This window comes from Myzus persicae, unplaced genomic scaffold (assembly GCF_001856785.1).
Source record: "Myzus persicae strain clone G006 unplaced genomic scaffold, MPER_G0061.0, whole genome shotgun sequence".
NCBI lineage: Eukaryota > Metazoa > Arthropoda > Insecta > Hemiptera > Aphididae > Myzus > Myzus persicae.
The window spans coordinates 51503-75457 of NW_019104155.1; the positions used below are offsets into that span (position 1 = coordinate 51503).

Below are 23955 nucleotides of genomic sequence, written 5' to 3' on the forward strand. Positions count from 1 at the left end.
TAATATTCGAGTTCCTTAATTTAAAAAATTAACTACTTCCCACAAGTGGACTTAAACATTTTAATTAGTTTGAATCAGCTTGGTATAGATAATATCTATAATATAATTAATGTATGGTAATTTTTTGCTATTTACATACCATAAGGCATTTAATTTCACAGTAATAATCGAATTAAAGAATTTTGAATGTGTAGACATTATAGCCATAGTTAAATGTGTTAATAATTTTTAGTAAAAAAAAAAAGATACTTAATTTACAAAATATTTAATAATTTAAGTATAGAATCCTAACATTTCCAATATTTCATTCCACCAGAGTCCACATTATTTGAGCGATATGCCGATATGTATATATATATATATATATATATAATATAATTCAATGTCCAAAGATAAGATGTTAAAATCTACCTTGAAAGAGCAAGTGATTTACTGATAATTAATGACAAATAATACTATTTATTGTTTAACCATCAATTAAAAATTTCATTCTAAGCTCCCCTCTATTATGTCATCAATCACCGTTCATCGCATCCCTAACAATCTACATAGGAGACTTAAAAGAAAATGGACATACCACGACGCTCCTGAATAATATTGCAGAAAACAAAATGTATTGTCAATACGTTTGAGAATCATTAACACGTTGACGTTATAATCATATTCAACATTTTTAAATAGAAAAAAAAGTTGTATTAATAGTATACCTTTGTATATTATTATGTTTGTCAATAATGAATAAATACATATTAATAGGTACATTATTATACACCTAAACATTTATCATATCACAAAATTCAAAATAAAATAATTTTTGGAATTTTGATGAATTACAAGCAAAGCCATCGAAATATTGAGTTGGGTAATATAATTTTAAAATAATTTATTCAAAGAATATTTTATTATTCATAATTTCGACCCTATAGTAATATTACTCATTATTAATATACAATAAAAACACATCGATCTAACACTATATTCATTTTTTGACCTTTTTATATGTATATTTTACCTACATATTCTGAATGTGCATAGCCCTCCTATGGAGTCAACTACAGACGCAATGTATTTTATATTTATATGAAATTTCAAAACTTAATCTTTTTTTAAATAACTAAACTATATGGGGGCATATTCGATTTATTTTAAAATATGTTAGGTAATTATTATGTATACTTTATGTAAATAATATGATTACCGAGTTTGTAAATTGTATAATAAAGAATTCTACATGCTATTTATTTAAAAAAATATTTCACAGATCTGACAGATCGCCTAGGTACCATATAAAATACCTATGAATATAGCATTATAGCTATATATTGAAAACATAACAAGGCGCTTAAAATGGCGAAAAAACGAAAATTGAATTCTAAATAATAAGAAAGTAAAGTCTAAAGTAAAGACTAAAAGCAATGTATGTGTACTACCAAGTATCAAGTATCATGAAATCGAAGTGCAATATTTTGAACGGACATATTTAAAAAAAATATAGTTTTGAAACTGTAAAAAGGACATCAAATCCAACAGTCTAAATTAGCTGCTTAAAAGTATGTCACACATTTGGTAATCCTCAGGCTATACATTATGTTACATTGTTACTCATATAGATAGGCTGAAAGTAGTATTCGCAAACGAACAGACAGACATCGATCTGTATGGGGGTGCAACTTGTTAGGTATTCGTTTCGCTTGAGATTAACATTGTTAATGCGATTATGTAGCACCACTCTATATGATGTCATACTAATCACGTTCACCATACATCCCAATGTAATATATTATGTAAACGTAGACGGTAGTGTTTAGTTGCTATTATTTCCACGAATCGTCACGTAATAATACACCAAACCTAGCCAATCCATCCAACCACCCTCCGCAACACCATTGATCCCTTTTGCCGAATCTATAGCCTTAAGGTACACACTATACTACTATATATACACCTATAATACCACACACTATATTTATACGTATATAGGTACATACCTACAGCACTAAATCAACCTGTCCGGAGGGTTGTTTTGCTGACCGTCGCTCGTCGTCGGGTCACCTTCGAGCCGGAGGGGACGATTACGATTTTCGTAGTTCCGCCGCCGGGGTGCGTTTTTGTAATATTATTATTATTATTATTATTATTTTAGCTTCTCGGAGAGCAGAGTGTAGTCCGGTGAAACGTGTGTAGAACCCCGCGGGACCAAACCTCAAGCTGTGGCGGCAAACCGGTTCGGCATATATATGCTCGTCCTAATAAACCCAATCGTCTGTGGCGGCCCCAAGGGGTTGTGTGGAGGGTGGGGGATTCGAGCTCGCGCTCGTGCGCGCGCTCTTTTAGTCTGATAATATTATAAGCGCGACCGAACGAGAGCGGCGGCCGCGGCGGTGAGTGGCGACGGGTACGACTCAACGACTGGCGAGGTCAGTCTGTCGATGGCATCCACTCGTGTATGAACCGCGTCGTGCGACGTTACATTATTGTTCATCTCCTGTTTTCCCGTCGAATTCGATCGCGTATATTTTATCTGTGCGGCGTGTTTCTGCAGTGCTCACATCTACGGGTCGATTTAAAATAATTATTTTTACGATCGTTTTTCACCAACCTTGGGTTGATCATTTATTTTGATTTTTCGTCCGTCGTGAATCGTGGTGTGCGGTGGCGGTAGATAACCCGAACGTAAACCTATGTGGCTGTACAAATATCGGTACAAAAGCGCGGGTGAACCATCGAAGAAATGACCGTCGCCGCGATTTCGCGGCTTTGGCCCGGCGGCGGCGGTGGTGTCGCGGGTCGGCCCCGCTACATTATCGAGACGACGACTACTGTTCTGCTGCTGGTGCCGCTTTTCCTGCTGGCCCTGGCGACGGCGTCACGTGCGTCCGACAGCTGTGATTGGAGTGGAAGGTAAAACATTATTGTATTTCGCACTAATAGCATTATGACATGTATAGACCTTACACAAATTGTAGGCACTAGGTACTCTGATTTTCAAACTGATTTTGCAATACGTCTAAACGTAATTATATTTTACGTAATGATTTTATATACGCAGACGTTCCGTGATAGAGCAATCTATTTAAAATCAGAGTGTTTCAGAAATCGATAAGAAAAGCTCAAACGTACCTATCTTTAAACGTCGATTGATGGTTAGTACAGTGGCTAATGGCTAATATAATATTAAGTTGCTAAGTACAGTAAAATTCGTTTATGTGGCGTTGTATTTACAATTAATTGTGTGTATACAATTTAAACAATAATCTTTTATTTTTAAACACATACTAAATTCAGTAGAAATCTATTTTTTTATACGAGTAGATCCACATAATTGTTTATGTATAATTAGTTATATTTGTGATATCAATATTGAGTCGATAGACGATACGATAGTGTCAATGAAAGTGTGTTATGTAATCTTAAAGATTAGAAAAAGAAACAAGCGTGTTTGTGTTCGCATCTCGTACAAAAGTTAATATTATAAACATATATACACTTTTTCGATAAAATATATTTATAATACATAGTATATCATATAGTAAAAAAAATCATGACAACAAATATAAATGTTTACGTTTGTTTCAATCATTTTTGAAAGAATAAAACAAATTTTTATTTTATAATTCATTTACATGGTGACATTGTGTATGGTATTTGTCTTATTTATATTTGTGAATTAATTATTGACATTGCATTATATTATATAATATTCATTCCTGTAACTTCAACACATGTCAGGTCTCAAGATATAATAGGAAAGCTAAACATTTTTATAACTATGTGTGCTTAATGTTAATGCTTATTTAATAGAACACCTATATATTTGATTTTACTTTAATTATACCTATTTCATTCAAATTAAATTAAAACGTTCCTTGGCATGAATTAGGCCTTAAATAATTGAGAAGTTACATATATTTTGACATACATAATAAGTGTATTAATAACATAATTAAACTTATAATTTATATATTTTAAACATTTATTTTGTTTTTGTGTTTAAAACGTTCATGGATAGGTATAATAAATATTATGAAAATCTGTTAACCATTGCGTATACCTTGATAAATCGATGTATATTATATTATGCTATAGTCTTTTATCTAAAGTCAATTAGGTTTCTCTCCTTTACAGAACTGAACACAATTTTTTTCTACTTCAATTAGGTCACGTGCGCAAAACTGGTTCCAATAAAGCTCTTGAAACGGACCGACTTGTTGAATCCATTCCCTCCCCCGTGTTTTAATTATAACTGACAATGAAAAAAATATAGTCAGATACAGATGAGATATAAACCAGAATTGCGTGGTTTGCCAAATTCGGCATGATATTTATCCGGTCGTCAAATGTAACCAGTTTTTTTTTACTTCAAGACAATTTTCCTCGTCACACACAAAAAACAAATCAAGAAAATAATGCGCCCATCGAGTACGCGTTATTATCACAAATTCTTGATAAAAAAAATTTTCTCGTAGGTGAAATAAATTATTATTATTTACGATTTTTTAACAATAATAACATTATACATTTATTGTTCAACGACCGCTGACTGGCAAATTTTATATCAACATTTCAGTCTTTCACTGTTCATAAATTATACTGCAACGTTTGCATATTTTGAAAACATACAAATTAACTGTATCGACAAATACAAAACGCGTGCCATTCAAATTCCCTTTCAACTCATATAATATAACTATATAAGAATTATATTAAGCTATTATGGTAATTAATGAGACTTCCTGTCGCTACTGGCCATTGTGTGGCTTATAAAGTAATTATTTCACTGTATCTATAATGTTTGGGACACTTCGAGTTCCGGTCAATCAGAGGAACATTGTTATACTTATAATAATCTTACACGTTTAACATATTATTATGATTGTACCCACTTAGAGTGGTACACACTATACCTATCTGTTTTCATCTTCTTTGTAGCGTCTTAATGTATACACCACGTATAACGAAAATTGTAATAATGAATATAGACCAAAATGTTCATAGGTATACTGTAGGAAGTAAATTAAAGCCATTTATATCCATAAGAAACATACTTTTTGAATCAGAGCTTTATACTAGTGTAATACGATATTCAGTAACAATTAAGAAATGTTTTAATTTATTTATACTAAACAACATCTATTTATGGAAAATTGTGGTGCGACTTGCGATAGTATAAAGTAACCTAGTTATAATAATATTAGTATGATTTTCCCATACTTGGTTAAAAAAAATAAAAAATAAAAAATAAATATTTACTACATAAAATGTTGATAACATACATTATTATGACACGATATCATTATTAGGACTATTGTTTTTTTTAACTCACTCTCAGTGTACATTTCAGTAATATATAAATTTCTATTCATAGTCACTTTCTCATAATAATTATAAAAAAAAATGATTATTTATAATATACTTATTAAATGGCTGCGTTTTAAAATTTGAATAGTTAAATTTGTACCTAATTTAAAAGATAGTTAATCAAATTTATGTACTTATTATTGTTATGGGTTTGGGGGCTTGGGGCTTTTTGGCATATATATATGTATGTGTCTTATGATTAAACCGCCCCATAAGTTATGACCTCAAATAAAATAGGGCAATAGTTTTGAGTATTAACTCCTGACAAACGTCTATGAACGGTTTTCAACCATCAGTTCCCACGAAATCACGCATCACCATGCAATTTCTCTATACAAAACGTCCCCCACGGCCGCCGATTCGTGTTCCACGTTCAACTGACGTTTTGTAACAAGATTAAAAAGAACTGTTTTCTTATTATACCTACTTTCTCCGATTCGTGATCAAGAAAAAGTTACCTACCGTTCATTTTTATTTCTAATTAAACGCTATGTCACGAAATGGTAAAAAAAATATAGAAAATAATCTTATTGGAATAAGTCTGGCAGAAAAATGAATCTCGTTCTTTTATTAAAAAGATAACTGTCGTTATTCAATAGTAATAAACCAATAACCTAGCCAATAAAAATATTGTTTCATCTCGTTTTCCGCTACTTACAAGTTACAAGACATATATGCGCATTTGGTGAATTATACTACTTCAGTACTATAATACTAATAAATACATACATATTCCTATAATAATGATATAAAATGTATAATTTACCATGCGGTAGAGTAAATTCAAAATTAATGGAATTTTTGATATTAACTCTAGAATGATACACTTTATCCTTGTCCACTATATTTTCGTGGGAATAACGATTTTTTCGTCGTGACTTATGTGGTAGAGTAGCCAATTATTTTCAAACGTGCACTACTCAAAATTAAGATTTTATAATATTGTACGTTTTTGTAAAGAAGATGAACTCAATTGTATTGTGTGTTCCAATTGCATAACTATTTTGGGCTGAGCAATAAATTTACTATAGTAGGTAGCAGATACATACTCTGGATATATTACTTCATAATATTAGCTATTGCAACAAAAATATTAATTGTTATTTGGTTATAGAATAATAATGATTAGGTACCTATATCTAAATGAATAAACTTCTTCGTTGTCATGAAAAATATAAATTTAAATCATTAAAACTTTTTAATCAATATATTTAGTAAGAATAATATACCATATAAGAATAAATTAGATCTTTGTGTGTAAATAACTGCGTAATTGTTCAATTTTAAAATTTTAAATATCTTAGTCTTCATTTTGTGGATGAAGTTCTCTGAAACATCAAACATAATAGTGATGAAACCTGTTTTTAAATAGTAACATTAGGTGTATAAGTCAATAATAGTTAGGATTTTTTAATTGAATAAGATATATTATATGCGTCAGAACGTCCACACGTATAATTACCGACGCCATTAATGGAAAGAGAATCGTATGAGATGATTAGTAACTGGCTACCGTCTGTACTCGGTCGTCTGCAGTAATCACATATTCAGTGGTTAAAATTTTCATTTGCACGATTCCCCCTTCTATTTTGTTTTTTATTTTATGTTTTATTTTTGATTACGACACGTTCTGAGGGGGCCCGCAGCATGTAAAACGATACGACCCTTCAAATATTGTTTCAACACCGGCCGTATTTATTTTCTGAATATAACTATATATAAGTCTATAACAACAGGTGGCGACGAAAGCCGTCAAAACTTCAATACACGTGTGTACTGCGATAAATAATATTATTTGCTGCAAAGGTTCATAATCCAACTATTATATAGATAAGAATAATATTCCACAGGCAATAAGTGAAAGCAGATAACCTGTAATTTTATCAGTCTTCTGTAACTTTGTGAACATCGCTGTAGATTTACCACCCGGAGACTTCACAATCCCGATCACAATACAAATTCTATGAAATTAATGGAAACATGTGTTTTTATATTAGATCACAGCGTGACTCTGATACGGTAACAATGGGCCCACCTCGGTTCGATTACTTGGCACGTTTTATTACAAAAATAATTTTCTCTTCCACCAGCGATCTGCCCCCTTAGGTTACCATTGCTATTACGGGGTCTAGATTTGGGGATGATCACTCAAACGTATCGATCATCCGGGTGCGATTTCTTCTATATACAAGTCCTATGGATAATTGGCCCTATTTCCAAAAATCGTGCGTGCACGCATTATCCTTTGTACAAAATTATAGACCTTTTTGCGGATCAATTGTGTTATTATAGAGTTTTATTATTAAGTTTTTAATAAGTTCAAACGATTACAGGTAATTGCACGTTGGTATATAGGTACTACGGCAATAAATAAAAGTATTACAGTGCTCGAGGGCTTGTTTTATACATATATTTTATTTCAAAAAGGGTGGGTAAACGTTTTTGGCGCCACACGCACATGCAACACATAACCCTGTCGGCAGATAGGGACACCGCCATACTGGACCAGATGGCCATCAATGTAATCGCAACATGTGGCATTGTTTTTGCTGCTCAGTATAAGGCAGTGGGGCGTAGTTTGCAGGACCCTTGGAAATTTGTCGCTAATTAAATGATTTTTGTGACTAGTTAAAATTAAAAAGTCGTGTTTTCTGCAAGGACAAAAAAAATATACCATATTGTATTAACCAGCAGATTCCTGCACGTCTGGCTAATCAGTCTAAATTACTACACAGTCTGTATAGTTAATGAACTCAACAAAAGGTCCGTTTAATTGCGGTTCTCTCTGGATCGTTATTTAGCTTAATAGCCATCCATTGAGGGTTTATATTATTATTATTTTATGGGTGTTTTTTTTTTGTATGTATTTTAACAACTTCACGGACAATACAATTTCAAAGCATGTCACTGTAATGAAGAAGTCGTTCCGACAAACGAAATGCTAAATTATCCTAGTTCGTTCTTGTAACTCTATATTTTTGGCGGTTATTTAAAACAAATTTTCCAATATGTTTTCTCCATTGGTCAATTTTATACAGGGGTTTATTCGACTGGAAAAAGAATCGTACTCATATTTGGTTGAACTTCGCGTGTTGTGGCCGAAACACGATACTGGTGGCGATGAACAGCTAAAATATAACGTCTAATCGCTCGGAAAAACCATTAGGTAATTCAATACATGGTTGTCCACTGCGGTAGTCCGAGGATAAGGGAATAATATTATATATTAGGCGTATACTTGAAATCGGCTCGCAGAAGACAATAATATGACATATTTGTTATCGTTGACCCTGCACGAAGGTCCCGTAAAATATCACGCTATCCAATCCTCCAAACACCCTCATCAAAAAAAGGGTAGACGTTTGTATGTCTAGACACTCCAGCGTCCAGACGACCGAGAACCGAGGGAGATAACAAAAAATATTTTTCAAAATAATATATTGTCCTCTCAATAAAGAATCCGGCTGCAAAATGACCGAGCTTCGGTCAAAACGAGCAGATTTCTATCTACATCTGTTCTGGTCGACTCGAGTCCTCTTCGGGCCAATCCCAAAACTGGTATAAAAATAAAAACAACAATAATATTCTATGTGCAGTACAACAGTTTATATTAGGCACTAACGCACTATTGATTTTTCTATTGTCTTATTTTGTGATTTTACTCTCATGTGTGGAGGGTCGTGTATCTATCTGTACAATACGAATTAAATTGTACTGGTGTATGTGTGTACGGTATGCACCTATGTATTTTAATATTTTATATATACCCACGACGATACTTATGAAAATTCTCACAACCATGGTTAGTCAATCGATTTGTCTCAGCGACCTTATAGACGCACAAATATAATAATATAATATAAGTAATAATATCACAGCTGCAGTTACATAATATAATACCACGATAATTGCGTGTTGCGGTCATTTGTTCTTTGTGGCGATTAACATTATTCGATTCCGCTACTTTACCTCATTCCAATCTCATAGACCTCTGTTGAGAGTGGCACCGACACGTCGTTTACAAGTGACCACCGGTATAATGTAATAAACATCGGTAAAAACGGTGAGAACTGACGTCGAATATTTCTGATGGCCTATTGTGAGAAATCTCGAGTTTTTTTTATTTTTTCCCAGGAAGACGGTTGATGATACGATTTTAATATCTTCGATACATATTACACGTACATATTATTATTAGTAGGTATCTCTACTACTTTTAAATTATAATAGTTGTGACTTGTGAACCAAGGAACTCGACATTACATTTCCACGGCTCTATTGTCTTCCGACTGTCCACGAAAAACTACCGCAAGCACATATAGTAGCATATATATGTATATAATTAATGTTGTAACTCCGACGGTGATTAATACATTTTGCTCGAAGGAAAAACGTATAATATCCGGGTGAAACGATTCGAGTATTCGATGAATTTCTTTGTCGGGATAGTCTCCACGTCTCGCGAACAGCTTACACGCTGAACGAGCGTGTACAAGAACTGAAAAATATCTAAAATAAGTGTTCTTATTATCTATCATACGTGTAAATAATATTATGTATACGGTATACCCATATAGGCTAAATGAATCTTTCTATATTCTATAATAATATATTATATTGTATCGTCCCCACAAGTAGTAATATCTTTTTGCTACTCTTTTTGTTAGTAAACTAATCGTCTGCAGTATGGAAAACAGATTAATTTATATTATGATGTCTTCAATTTTTCCAGTATACGGACAATGAGTGAAAGACGACTTTGCGAGACGTCGTGAGTTGAATATTACTCTCGTTGCGGATTTCATTATACGTAATATAAACGCTCTTGATTCATGAAAACGATTATTATTCACCATATCTATATACGACTGTGTAGAAGGGTTCTCTTTTCTCGTCACAATAGAGACGTTCCGTAACGACGTCATAAACGCCCGTGTATGCATTATTATATTATTATCATGGTTTATCATAATTAAATAGCCTTTGACGGAAAACGTGGGCACAGGTAATTCAATATATTATTAAATATATATTATAAAATGAACGGAGCAGCCACAAGAGCCAATAATATCGGCGGCGGCGGCGGTATGGCCATTGTGCGCTACCTATAAAGTTTATAATACATACCTGTCTACCTGTTTAAAGAAACCCCAAACAAACTCTATTATAATATACATGTGCAAACGGGATGATGGAGGGGGGACATCTGCCAGCTGACACTCGAGTTTTTGACCCTAGTGGGTCCTAGTTTCACTATATACCAGCGACGTCTGGACAGATTTACCACCGTACACTGACCGTGTTATTATTTCTTTTGTAACCACCATAAAAATCAAAATAATATTTACAAAACATATTATTATTATACCAAGAGAATAGGTCAGTATTTTTTTCCTTTTTTTTTTGTATATAAATAATGGGTCTTTAGTAAAAAGGCTACACGCGGGGCTACGAAATAAAAAAAAATGAAATAGAAAAGAGCTGCTTCTCAATGCCTCCGAAAATCAATTACTCCAGTCGAGCTGTTATTATTATTATTCACTGAAGTGACAAAATTAATAACTATTATGGTACGAAAAAATCTCATAGACATCACATTACGCGAGTGTTGGGTACCTTACTATCATTCATCACGCGTTTGGATTGTATATAACGAGTACACAAGACGAAAGGGCACTCGTAAGCAGACCTTTCATATAATATAATATAATAATATTATTATGTCCCACCATAGACCGCGGAGTGTGTTGATAGTTTCGTATTATCCTTAACCTCCATCATTAATATCCAAGACGGATGCGCAATGGGCCTGGGTATAGGGATAATCGGAACTTGGCGGCCGATGCGTAGCCCCGTCTTCCCCGGTGGTCCGTTGTCGCTGTAAGACTTCGTCGTCGATCATTTAATATCATTACTGTCGGCGCAAATCCCCACACGAGGTCCATTATAATTATACTACTTGATGTATATATATATATATAAGTATAGACGCCTGCAGTGTTATATATAAAGTATATATTAATGTATTTTACATTATTATATTATATTCACAATGCAATATCCTCTAATAGCAGCATTATACAGACACACACTATGTATGTGCTTAGTACGTATATTATGTTCGACCTGAAACCCGGGATGACATTTCATTCGCCATTAAAGTATATTATACTATTATATTTTGATCCAGCGTGTGTACTTACAACACGTCACGATGTGGATCGGCGTTATTTCGAAAATATTTGTCGATACAGATCATTAGAGGCGTGCATATAGAGCCGTCGTATATAATACACATATACATCGTTGTTTCAACTCAAGGTTAACCTTATTTTTTATGAACTACATATTATTATATACGTGTCCGGCCGGTAGTTATATTAGTATATATTAATTTTATGACGCTTGTTGTGCCCCTTATACGCTCCGGTATACTCGTACACGTACATACATTTATTTCTATATCCGAGAAGACAAAACGCCGAAACAATATAACGTGTATAACGACCACCGTGTTAAGACATTAATCATAGAATTAATCCGTCGCGGGTCATAATATTATACTACATAAAAAAAGAATAGCACGTACGTATCTACCCATATAAAATTGTAGGCATTCGTTGAGCTCGTTGCAGGTTATCGAGCATTATCGACGGTGTGCGTCGACGCGGATCAATGTCATTCGATTCCGGGGAGAGAGGGATGATGACTTTCAACCACCCCCACAACATACTTAACAAGTGTTAGCCCCGGACGATTAAAAAACATCCAATCGGCTACGGCCCTCGAGACGATCTTAAACGGCGTTCTTCCCAACACGTGTTGAAATCTGGTGTCAATGGTGAAGTGCACGCGTGTGTGCGTATTATTATATAGATAATTTATTCCGGATCGTTTTTATAGTTCAAACGAAATAATAATAGAACGGCGTTTCGGGTTTTGGTGCAGTAATAGCTCGATTTGCATATACTATAATATACACCTACCTATATAATAGGTACCGCCAGTTCTCGACTACTAAATACGTATTATTTTACTACAAATATAATGTAGGTATACCTACGTTGTGGATATTATTACTGGTGCAGGCGTTTTGTACACTGACGTTTGTCGGCGGTAATGTATACATGACACAAAATTGCCCACAGGGAAACTGCAGTGTAATAAAATTTACATTTCGTCCGTAAACATAAATAAAAGAATCCTAAGGGCGAACGGGAAGAATTTCGACCGCACGTGTCATCGACAAAACGCATAGTTTTCGTATATTTTGGGACCTGCACCCACTTCAAAATAACATATTTTCTCCGGATCATTAAAACAATCTAAAAAAAATTTATCGTGCATAATTGCTATAACAGTTTTTTAAATCGAGTTGATTACGGAAATAATTATTACTTGTACATCATAAAATATACAACCATCGCGTATAGACGATATTAATTATGTTATAGTTTATGTTAATATATTTGTCTCGTCGATGCCACAGCTATATTACTCCGTTATTATGAAAAAAAAATGTTGAGTCTGACATCAGTGACTTGATTAACGTTTTTGTCCACGTAAACTCTATAGGTATATAATATTTATACATCATCTAAAGTAATACTAACGTAAACACTAGACACTTGAAATGTGTGTATAATATATAATTATAGGAGTTGACATGTCGATTTATATACTCCCGGCGAGCATATAATATCATATGTTTATATATTACAAGGTATGTATACTGTATGTATCTAAAAGGTCGTATCGTTTAAAAATATTCATTGTTTAGGTACATACTACGCATGTATGTATTATATATTACGAGGAACAAATTGATTTAAGAGGAAGGAAAATATATGCAAACCTATCACAGTTTTACGAGAAACCTAAATATTTCATTATTATAGCCTCCTATTAAAATATTCTGTAAATAAAATTGTACTCGAGCAGGTAGTCAACTGGATATTGTCTGACCATAACTCAAATATTCTTATCATATATAATTTTAAAATGTTTTCGTTTTTTTTTCCTAGCGGACTGACGTCGGATTCGTCAGAACACTCAGTGCGGCCCGTTCGATTGGACCGGTGCTGGGCGGGCACGGTGCGCTGGTCGTACCCTCGGGGAGCTCTAAGGGTGGTATTCCGGTTGACGGGCACCAGTGGCGGTCGCGAGTTCCGCGTCTGCCTCAAACCGGACAGGCTGGACGGCGTTCGTGTGCTCTTGGACAGCGCACCTCGTCGCCTGATCGCCGTATACGATTACCGCAAGGCCGGTGAGCCGCTCCGGTCGCGGTGCTTCAAGAGCGTCGGTGGCACAGCCGCTTTCTACGTGGAGGCGGACAAGACGGGTGACCGGTCCGGTCCCGTCCGGTTCCGTTACGATCTCGAACCACTCGCCGAGCCCGCACCTCAACTGTTCGTAGCCGACAACCTCGATGACGGTAAGTTTCGGCGATTACCATATTAATACCTACATTAGTACACACTGTATATTATTATACATATCTATACCTATATGCATCCTACCTAACGCGGTAATAGAACCTATAACTATATAATATGGATAAACTCGAGTTGGGTCGCAAATTCATCAAATTTATATTAGTTGGGCTTTCGATCTATTTTCTCAAATGCTGCAGACAGGTTCAGCCTGCGAGGGACTCGCAAAAAGACTGGCTAGAAAGATTCTCCCTGGAAATATTTGTTTTTGATGGTCTGCAATAATATTGATGATTAGTTAAATTTGATTCGAAATAATAAATTATTCAAACTATGAGATTCTGAACAATAAATTATATAATAATTTATTCTTCGTGATCATGAATCACAATAATTATATTGACAAAGAAACAGAATGACTAGTCTTTCTAAAAAAATTATCCGCCCATGTTTCACCGGTGTACCAATACTGATTAACTTGAACCTATCTATAAGGATCTGACTCCAATTTTTTGTAAGGAGTACAATATATTACTAAAAACAAATTTAAGTTTGTACAGAAATTAAATTCGGCAAGAAAGTGTCGGTTACAAGTTTACAATCAGTGTAGTATGTACATTGTACATGTACACTATACAGCCCAAAAGTATCTCAGAATATTATTATTTATTCGTTAATATCTCATTTTCCTAGTCGTCATTGTGTGTTACTTCACAATAATATAAATAGCTATTAAGTATATTGACACAAACAAGACTGATCGAATTAAAAAACTATATTTATTCGGTTCAGCACCAATAAGTCAAGTAATCGCGATAATTTGATTTGTTTTATTACGGTTGAATACATTGTTTCGACGTAATCGGAAAAATTCAACAAACATTAAGACAATCCGTGACAATAATATTTGCAGATTATTATTTAATATTTACCGTTCGTCGATTAAAATAATAGTCACTGGGTATTATATCGAAGTACAGTTTTCAATTTTTGATGTCGATTGTGAAATTGTTGACACAATCGACACAGAAAATGAATGCACCAATAATGAATAATATTTTATTAGGTACCTATATGTTTTTACAAACAACTAAATAAACTTAAAAATATATGTTCACGTTCATTAAAAAAAACACTTGCCTATAATTTTTTTATTTTATAGTAGTCATATGGATTAATAGTGTAAAAGTTCAAATCTGTACTTACAGCAAAAAAATAAAAGTTTTCTGTGGGCAATAAGTACAGGTTTACTAATATTTTGAAAATATCATTTCTGTTCATGCAAAATGTCAAATGCATCTAAATATATTAAAAAGCTGCCGCAACGATTTTGAAAATAATAATATGTCCATAAAATGAGAATATAAATATTTGACGAATATTTTAAATATCTATAACGGTTAGTACATAATATTATGGTTTTTAAATTACAACAAAATAAAGAAATATTCCAGTTTTTTCCTTTTTTTTTTTTGTTTTTCCCAATTATTTTGAATGTATGGGGAATTTTTTATTTTTGACCCCTCCCTTTTCCAAATAGATTCAATTTTCCTCATAAAATCACCAATGAATTTCAAGTTAGAAACATTTTTATTACTCCTTGTTGATGACAGATGAAAAAAAACACACTCACAATAATATTGTAAAACCAATACCGCTCATTCCGCTCAGTACATAAAATAGAATGCAAAAGCTTTGATCAATATAAAAATTGTTACATAACATTTAATTAGGCTGCCCACGAACTACAAAAGTACGTTGGGCGAAAATGTTATTTTAGTATTTGAAATTAAATAATACATTTTGTTGTTGTCTATAATAACGATTGCAGGTATGAAAAAAAATAAATTGGAATCGTTTAACAAAACTCGTTTTTTAGTCCACAAAACTGCAGAACCCAATCGCAGCCGTGTAAAACATATTTTATAATCGATCAAATTACTTATTTCATCCGACATCCATTCTTTATATATTATTATCTGCTTGAAATGACTATCGAAGAAATAAACTATTAACACCATTAACATTCAAATGTTCTTTTCACAAACATATGTAGTTTTTAATCTGATGGGGCGTGACAAGCATGGCGTTAAAACCGTCTTATACCTAGGCGGTTTCCGACGGCATACAAGATCAGCTGTCCGTTACTATAAATTAATAATAATAATAACCAAAAAATAAAACATATTTATTTTCCCAAGTAGCATTATCCAGCCTTACGGTGTTACGTAGGTGTTGCTGGAATAGCAGGTAATTTATAATATAATATAATAATATTGAAATGTAAATAAAGAGGCGAACACACACATGGCGCGTATAATATACTTTAACATTAAACAGTACCTACGCAAGGAATTATTATTTTTTTTATATTATATAAATATCGCTTTATTGATGGGATTTAAAATCTGTGCGTATACCGACAACTGTAATTATAAGAAAATTAGATTTTTTAAAAAAATAAAGAAACAATGACGTTAAAGAGAAAACGACTTGTCTTGTATAATAATAATTATTATTGAAATAATATATTATCTGAAATAATATTTAGATTATTATTTTTTGACCGGTGCTATTTGAACGGACGTTTTGCGATTTAAAATTGGGGACGACCCGTTTCATAATAACATAAATAATTGTACATCGTGTATAATATGTACGTGATCGCGTTCATATATTTCGTTTTTAACACGCGTCTGTCCATCAACTAACCGAGATTACAAGATAGATAATATAATAATATAATAATATACAGTTTTTTTGTTTGTACCTGTATGTTATAGGTATTATTTTTTATTCCGTACATCGATCACGCTTGTCTTAAGCCGTCCGAGTTTGTTAATATATTATAATATGAAATAACAATGACACGCGGCGTCTCGCCGATATTGCCATATGTATATTATAGGTATAGGAATGAATTAAATCGGGCAGGTGTCTCAGGTATATTGTTCGTTGAAATGATCATTGACCCTAATTTTCTTTACTTCATTACAGAAACAATAGAAAATGAGCTTAACAATAAGCATTTGTCTAAGATTTCCGACCTTCTCGAGTGCAGACATTGGGTTTTCACTACAAGTCTATACTATAATATAGGGCCGTAATTAATGGAACCAGTGTAAAATAATATTGCTTAACCACATAATATAAATATTACTATATATTATAGTCAGTATAGAGAAGATAATGATTTTTCACAAAAGCATTGTGTTTTTGACAACTTTAGGCGTGTTTACTCATTGTTACGCAATCAGAATGATTTTACTTCGTTCTACAACAACTAGTCTGAATTGCGTATAACCTGCATAATTTAAGTATTATAAAAAAAAGCACGCGTCGTTACATGTATACAATATGCATATAAATCGTGCAGGCTATAAAAATGAGACATTTTCTGGACTATTTTTTAACTGCGTATACTTAAAAAAGTTGATTTTGACATGAGTATAATATATTCTCGATATTATCATTTTTTTTTCTTCTGAGATCATATGTTAAATGCGATATTTGACCTACGTTCAGCCAGTAAACGCTTACTATCAAAGTCCTCGTTGGAAGTCACAAAAAAAAATAAAAATAGACCGGCCATAAATTTACTGGAGAAACCTCAAGATAAAAAAAAACCACATAGGTACGCGTTGTTGAAAAATACCGGTTTCGCCTACATTAACAAAGTACACACTGTATACACTTTTATTTCTGTTGTATATATAATACTATATTATGTATGATTTTTTTCTTTTATTACTCGGTTATAATATTTATTTATTAACACCATAAACAATGGGAAATGGTGGCCATCGAAGAAATACGCTAATGGTGATTTTTATTTAAAAAAGTTATGGGCTGTTTAACATAAATGGCCTTTTATTGGACATATACATGTACATATTATAAATAATATTATATGCATCTGGAGCTCCTTAACCAGATACAACACTAGGCTATAATTATTATAACTTTATAACACTAGACCTAACTATGGACAGTTTATTGGATTTTAATACTACTTTAGAGTCAAGAGTAAGTTATAAATAATATGATAATTCGACGTGTAAAGATGCGTTCGGTATCTCAACTACCTACTGTCCTACTATATATAATAAAATAATATACGACATAGACTAATCTAAAAGAAAATTACGCCTATCCTGCTGTGGAACGTCGTATGATTATATGTCAATTTAAGAAGAAAAAAACAGACATTACACGAAGCAGTCAAACATTTGGCTTTATTTTTACTTTTTAGTGATATAATAGTGAAAAAGCTATTTTTACAGTGCCATCTTTAATACGATTTTAATTATATATATTTTTTTTCTATTTTCAGAGTGCCGGCCGTGTACCGTAGAAGAAATGACACAAGCTTACTGCACGAGTAGTTTAGGTGAGTTTCGATCATTCATTGTATATTTATACTTTTTACTCGATTTTTATGACTGTTTTATGAATATTCACGGTTGGGTGCGTGTTTCAAAAATCAATGACCACATTAACCAAACCGTCCCCGTTATGTATAATCGATTTGATTATCGCGTATACAATTCGGGACGTTTAATCCAATACATTTAAGGCTTTTAAATAGATTTAACAAAATATAGTAAAATATATATTATTTTATGAACATACGAGTACCTACAATGAAATAATTTATATGTTAATTATCCCTTTTCTAATCACTGCCCACTTGATTGGACCATTGTTATCTTTAAATTATATAGGTACCGGCTCTATACTTCTTTACAGAAATTAGGAGAGTTCCTTTAATTATTATCAAATAACGATATACGATACGTACCTACGTGTTAGTGTGTTACCGGTATCTCCCGATAAACAATACGAGGATAGTCAAAAGCGAGTGTGGGAAACGTACAAATTTATATTATTAATTTATATATGCGTAGGTATAATAATTATAATAATAGTAATATATAAGTACATTTTTAAAACGTCGTTTATTAATACAATAGTGATGATTATGGTGATGACGATGTACTTCTTAAGTTTCTATTTAAATTAATTTTTCCATGCGTCGTATTCTTATATAATAAGTAGAATAGTACATAATTGTGTTTTAATTACACGCGAATAGATATATAACATGTACCTATAGGAAATTTACTACTAGAAATCGATATATAACTATTTTATATTGTGCTAGAGCTTTTTACGGCGTCAGCACAATGTATTTTGTTTTCTATTACCATTCCACACTATATTGTTAACTTGTTTAATAATCAGGTGCCCATATTCTGAATTTATATTTATATATATAAATATTTTCAAATCCTATATGCATATATGATACTATAATAGATTGATAGTTATAGGTATAAATAGGTACCTTTCTGAAAATATTTTCGGGCGAGCCAGTTAATGATTAAAATATTATTCGGTGAGAGGTGAATTTTACTGATAAGGTCGGACACGTGTGGAATACAGACGAGAATTCTATTGAGTATAACTATTTTGTAGCGTAGTGTGCCCACAACGGCACTAGTCTCACTTTACTCGATTTTATTGTTTCTAAAGCCGTGTGTATACCAGTTTTTAAGGGAAAATCAATAAACCCTCCCAAGCAGCAATCACTGTATATACATTATATTATTAAATATGCGTACAGTAGAGTATACACAGACATTTGCGATGGTATTAAGGGGGGGGGGTACATAAAAAATTATACATCTATATTTCTGTATTATATCAAAACATTAAAGTAAAAAAAAATCCAAAAGGGTTTGAACACCCAACCTTCCCAACCGTGTGTATGCCACAGATCGTAACCGTGAATAAAGCTTTAAATTTTAGTATTTACCTACCATGCAATATAAATAGAATAGGAAAAAAATATTATTCGAAACAGTAATAATTTGTTTTGTTGTTTTCCTCTTTTGCAGTGGTCCAAGGCACTATAGTGGGCGTGTCTTACGACGGTGATGTGTCGCGCGTGCGCGTAATGCCCACCAAGGCGCATCGTCTGCCACCCGAAGAGGACGATCGGGTGGTGGTGCGAGACGACCGGCCGATGACCATTACGTTCGGTCGGGGTTGCAGGCCTGCCGCCGGGCCCGGTGAGTTCGTGTTCATGGCCCGAACCAAGTTCGACGAATTGGCCCTGCGATGTGCGCCCAGGCTGGAGGAATGGAGGCAAGCCGTCAAGGCAGACAAAGCTCCAGGTTGCATTCTGGCCGGTTAACCTTCAAAAAATACATCATATATTATACGTTCATATATATATATAAATATATAATGTATAAATATATATGTCTAGGATAAGATAGGTACCGTACGGACGTGATATAGGTATTATATACTTTACGTATTATGCGTATGGTACCTAAGTAGGAACTGTTATATATTACATACTATACAGGGTTACCAAAACCGTTGTTGATTTACGTTGTTTAAAAACTATTTTTTATGTTCAAAAGTCATGTTATAATAATATTTTATTTTGTACAGAATATGTGTAAAATAGCCATTTTAGATTTATATTTTTATGTAGCCATATAAAGGTAATCTATACATTATACTTTCAGTGGACGCTATTAAACAAAGATCGCTAACTGCAACTGCTATGCATATAAAATATGATATTCGTTTCGTCAAACGAGCAGTCGTATACTCGTGGATAGTATACTCATAATATAATCTTATAATTAATGCAATGCAAATTCGTTCGCGCGTGGAGTTAGCAGAAATTGCATTCTGCTGAACGGGTTCACCAGAAAGGTAGGATGAGGAGAAGGAAGTGGGCAAGGACTCGTGTACATATTATATTATCATATTTTCCTTATTGACATAGAAGAAGGGTTCTGCGGCTGTGATCTGAAACTGTTTACATAAAAATTCAAAAAAAATGTATTAATACACAATGAACGTGCATTTACCCTTATAGATACTTATAATGTATATGACATCTAGACGGCATGTCAAATTTCTGAGCGTGTGAGAGAATGTACTATACATTATAGAAATCTATAATACATAATCGTTTATTTCTGACTGGTAGGTAAATAGTTCAGCTCTTGCACTGCTTTTCGTAAAATTGATTGCATATAATATATATATATTATAATATGTATGATACGATAATAATATACAATAATATTATACTGTTGGTAATTTAAAGACTTTAACGCACGCCAGTCGACGAGACTATACAAATATATACGAACGAATTTTCCATGCATATATTTTACTAGAGTCCCGACTATATTTTGTCACTAAAAATCATGAGATTTACAGATTCGTTTTTACCCCATGTCTCTATTATTTTATGCAGATGTCACGCTTATTATACTATATTTTAATTGTTTACCCTATTTTACTGCTGTAGCATCTGAACCAAAAGGTACTTTTAACTCCCTCTCCCGTACGTTTATGTAATGCTATAATGTACGCTCGGTATATATGAATTGTATATCGTTCATATGTGAATCTATGTGCCAAACCTTAAATAAAAAAAAACAGAAAGTTTTTTTGTACAAGTAATATCATTATTGGTTCGTAGTTATATTATATTATAATGATATTATATCAAATGGTTTATTCGATTTTATTATATTTTACTTAACTTATATACGCATTAAAAACAATACCTATATTATATAATTATATTATTTCTAACGAGCTTCATATTATGCATTTCGTAGTGCAATGTTAAAATATTAATATTAAGATAATGTGTTTGTTAGGATTATTATTTTAATCACTTTGTTATGTTTTTAATAATTGTAAAATCTCATATTTTGTGTAAATTATTTTTGTTTGTGTATGAATATATTGTAACTATCATTAAACGATATATTATGATCTCAACTTTTTAAAACGATAGCGAACAAAAATTGTAATTAATTCTACTAATATTGAAAATATATTTGTGTTATCAGTTAAAATGGACATGTTTTTTTATTAACCCGTCTGTATATTTGTATAGGTACCTATATACAATCTATATAGTATAATATTACTACAATTTTCCTCTCGAACGTATAAGGTACAGCGAAGTACGATATATTATAAGTATTTATACGATAAAAAAGAAATTATAAAATGTTATTATAAACGCTTATAATATTGTATATAGCTACCTTACATTATATAATATATATATATATATATAGTTGGTCGGGCAGTCGGGCCGGACAATGGTCAGTCGAGAGCGAAAAGGAGCGTACTATATATAGGATATGAACGAAAAAAATAAAGGTACGAATTGAAAACCGGCCATAAATCAGAGGAGCCTCTGTGCAAGATGCCCTCCGGAGGACGACGACGACGAGGTATGCCGGTCTCATTAAGGTCCGATTTTATTTAGAACACGCGCCGCGGCGATCTCTCGCGCGCGCTCACGGGACGTCCTCTAATTAGCGGCGGCGCGCGCTCGTTTCGACATTCCCCGCGCTCGCGACGAACTCGTTTGTCTGCCGCCGCCGCCGCCACCGCCACTGTCGTCAACCAACCCGCTGCACCACCGAAAGACGCCGCATCGTCCGATTTACCCTGTGAAGCGGTGTTGCCCCTCCCCTGCGACCGCCGCCCACCCGCCGAGCGACTACTCTGGGCGAGTATTTTTTTTTCCGATGTTTCCTTATTACCATTATATTCAGTTCCCCGCCCGTCGCTGATCGCGCGCAGATGATACGATCATCTCGTCGTCTGCGCACCGTGGTCGGGTCGCGATTTCCATCTCGTCGCGGTCGAAAAACTGGATTTTCTCGTCGATTTTGCGTTTTTTTTTTCAATCCACCACACCGTACGATCTGCAGCACAGCGGCGGCGGCGGTTTGTGGTAAATTATAATAATATTGTTATTATTATAGGCGACATTCTGCAGCAGTATACGCCTACGATTATTATATTCTCACCGCGTATATCGGCCGCTATAGAGCTGCGATTATGTAGAGGCGATTACGAAAAAACAACCGATTGGGATGTACTTATTATCATTACTGACCACCCTCATTGTTTGATATTTTAATTAAATCCGAAAAGAATAAATCGTACATTGAATATCCAAAAACGAAACTGAACACATATAATCGTGGTGTTAATGTACCTATGTATAATAGTATATTATCATACGAAAACTAAAAGAAGTGGTTTACAGTTTGCTGCGGAATTGCGTCACCGACAAATATTTGTGACGCCGGCCCGTCAGCGAAAAGCCGAGTCTGCACACAAATAAACTCCGATTAAATCATTACATACATTATATAACATTTTTTGTTATAAAATTATAAATTATCATAGTAATTGGTCAATTCTCAATAGGTAGGGATATAGTATATGTATGCGTGAATGCAATATTACTACCTGGCTGTCCACAGTTGCGTATCTTTGAGGAGGTGGACAACAGTGGAGAAGTTTTTCCCAGAGATTTTTTGTTAGCATAATTAATATTTATTTTGCTTTGCTTTTGAATTTTTATACTTTTCATGTTGAGATAAGTATACCTATACAAAACTGTCATCAGCGCGGAGGAATAATATTATGTAGGTAGGTAGGTACCACTCTGCTGCTGCTGCACCCACAACGGTTCGTGCGGTTTTTATTTCTAATTTTTTTCTCCGTTTCCACTGTTTTCGACGTTTCCGCGACGGCACACCACCTTTATATATTATATACGAAACCCGTACCTAATTTCGTGTAATAATATTACATTACACTGCTCTGCCCTGCACCGGCGACCCAATCCAGTGGTCAAACTCTATACCTAATATATAATAATATATGTATATGTGGTACAGCCAAATAGCCATTTACGTACGCTGTATAATTTTCTGTACACGCCAATGTGAACATTTTCGTGTGGGTTTATGCATGGGATTGTTATTTATTATTATAAATTATATTATACACACGCCGTTATGATAATATCCCGCACCGCACATTAACCGCGACATCATTTCATGTACAATTATTATTATTACCACTTTGGTAATAATTATTAACATTATATCGAAAGTATGTGTGTACCTGCCATAATAATAATAATAATAATAATAAATAAATCGTATAACCTTTAAGTTACAATATAAAGTATGCCATACAATATATATACCGCAGGTAACAAAAGTGTTTGAGATTCAAGTCGGCCGAATATTGTTTATTTTTCGCTTCTCCGCTTTATTTTATAATATACGAGCAGGTTAATATA

At 33.4% G+C, this 23955-nt stretch overlaps 1 protein-coding gene across 1 annotated transcript; it reads left to right on the forward strand.

The window, feature by feature from the left end:
- Positions 1–2369: 2369 nt before the first annotated feature.
- LOC111039347 (meteorin-like protein) lies at positions 2370–21263 on the forward strand. The gene is made up of 4 exons (XM_022322826.1): positions 2370–2901; positions 13383–13792; positions 18124–18180; positions 19691–21263. Exons 1-4 carry the CDS (start codon positions 2732–2734, stop codon positions 19987–19989), a joined length of 936 nt encoding a protein of 311 aa, XP_022178518.1. The 5' UTR covers positions 2370–2731; the 3' UTR covers positions 19990–21263.
- The last annotated feature ends 2692 nt before the right edge of the window (positions 21264–23955 follow it).

Coding starts and splice junctions, on each gene's coding strand:
- LOC111039347 (XM_022322826.1), top strand. CDS start 2,732: ATGACCGTCGCCGCGATTTCGCGGCTTTGGCCCGGCGGCGGCGGTGGT. Junction 2,902..13,382: donor AGCTGTGATTGGAGTGGAAG/GTAAAACATTAT, acceptor TTTTTTTCCTAG/CGGACTGACGTCGGATTCGT. Junction 18,181..19,690: donor TTACTGCACGAGTAGTTTAG/GTGAGTTTCGAT, acceptor CCTCTTTTGCAG/TGGTCCAAGGCACTATAGTG.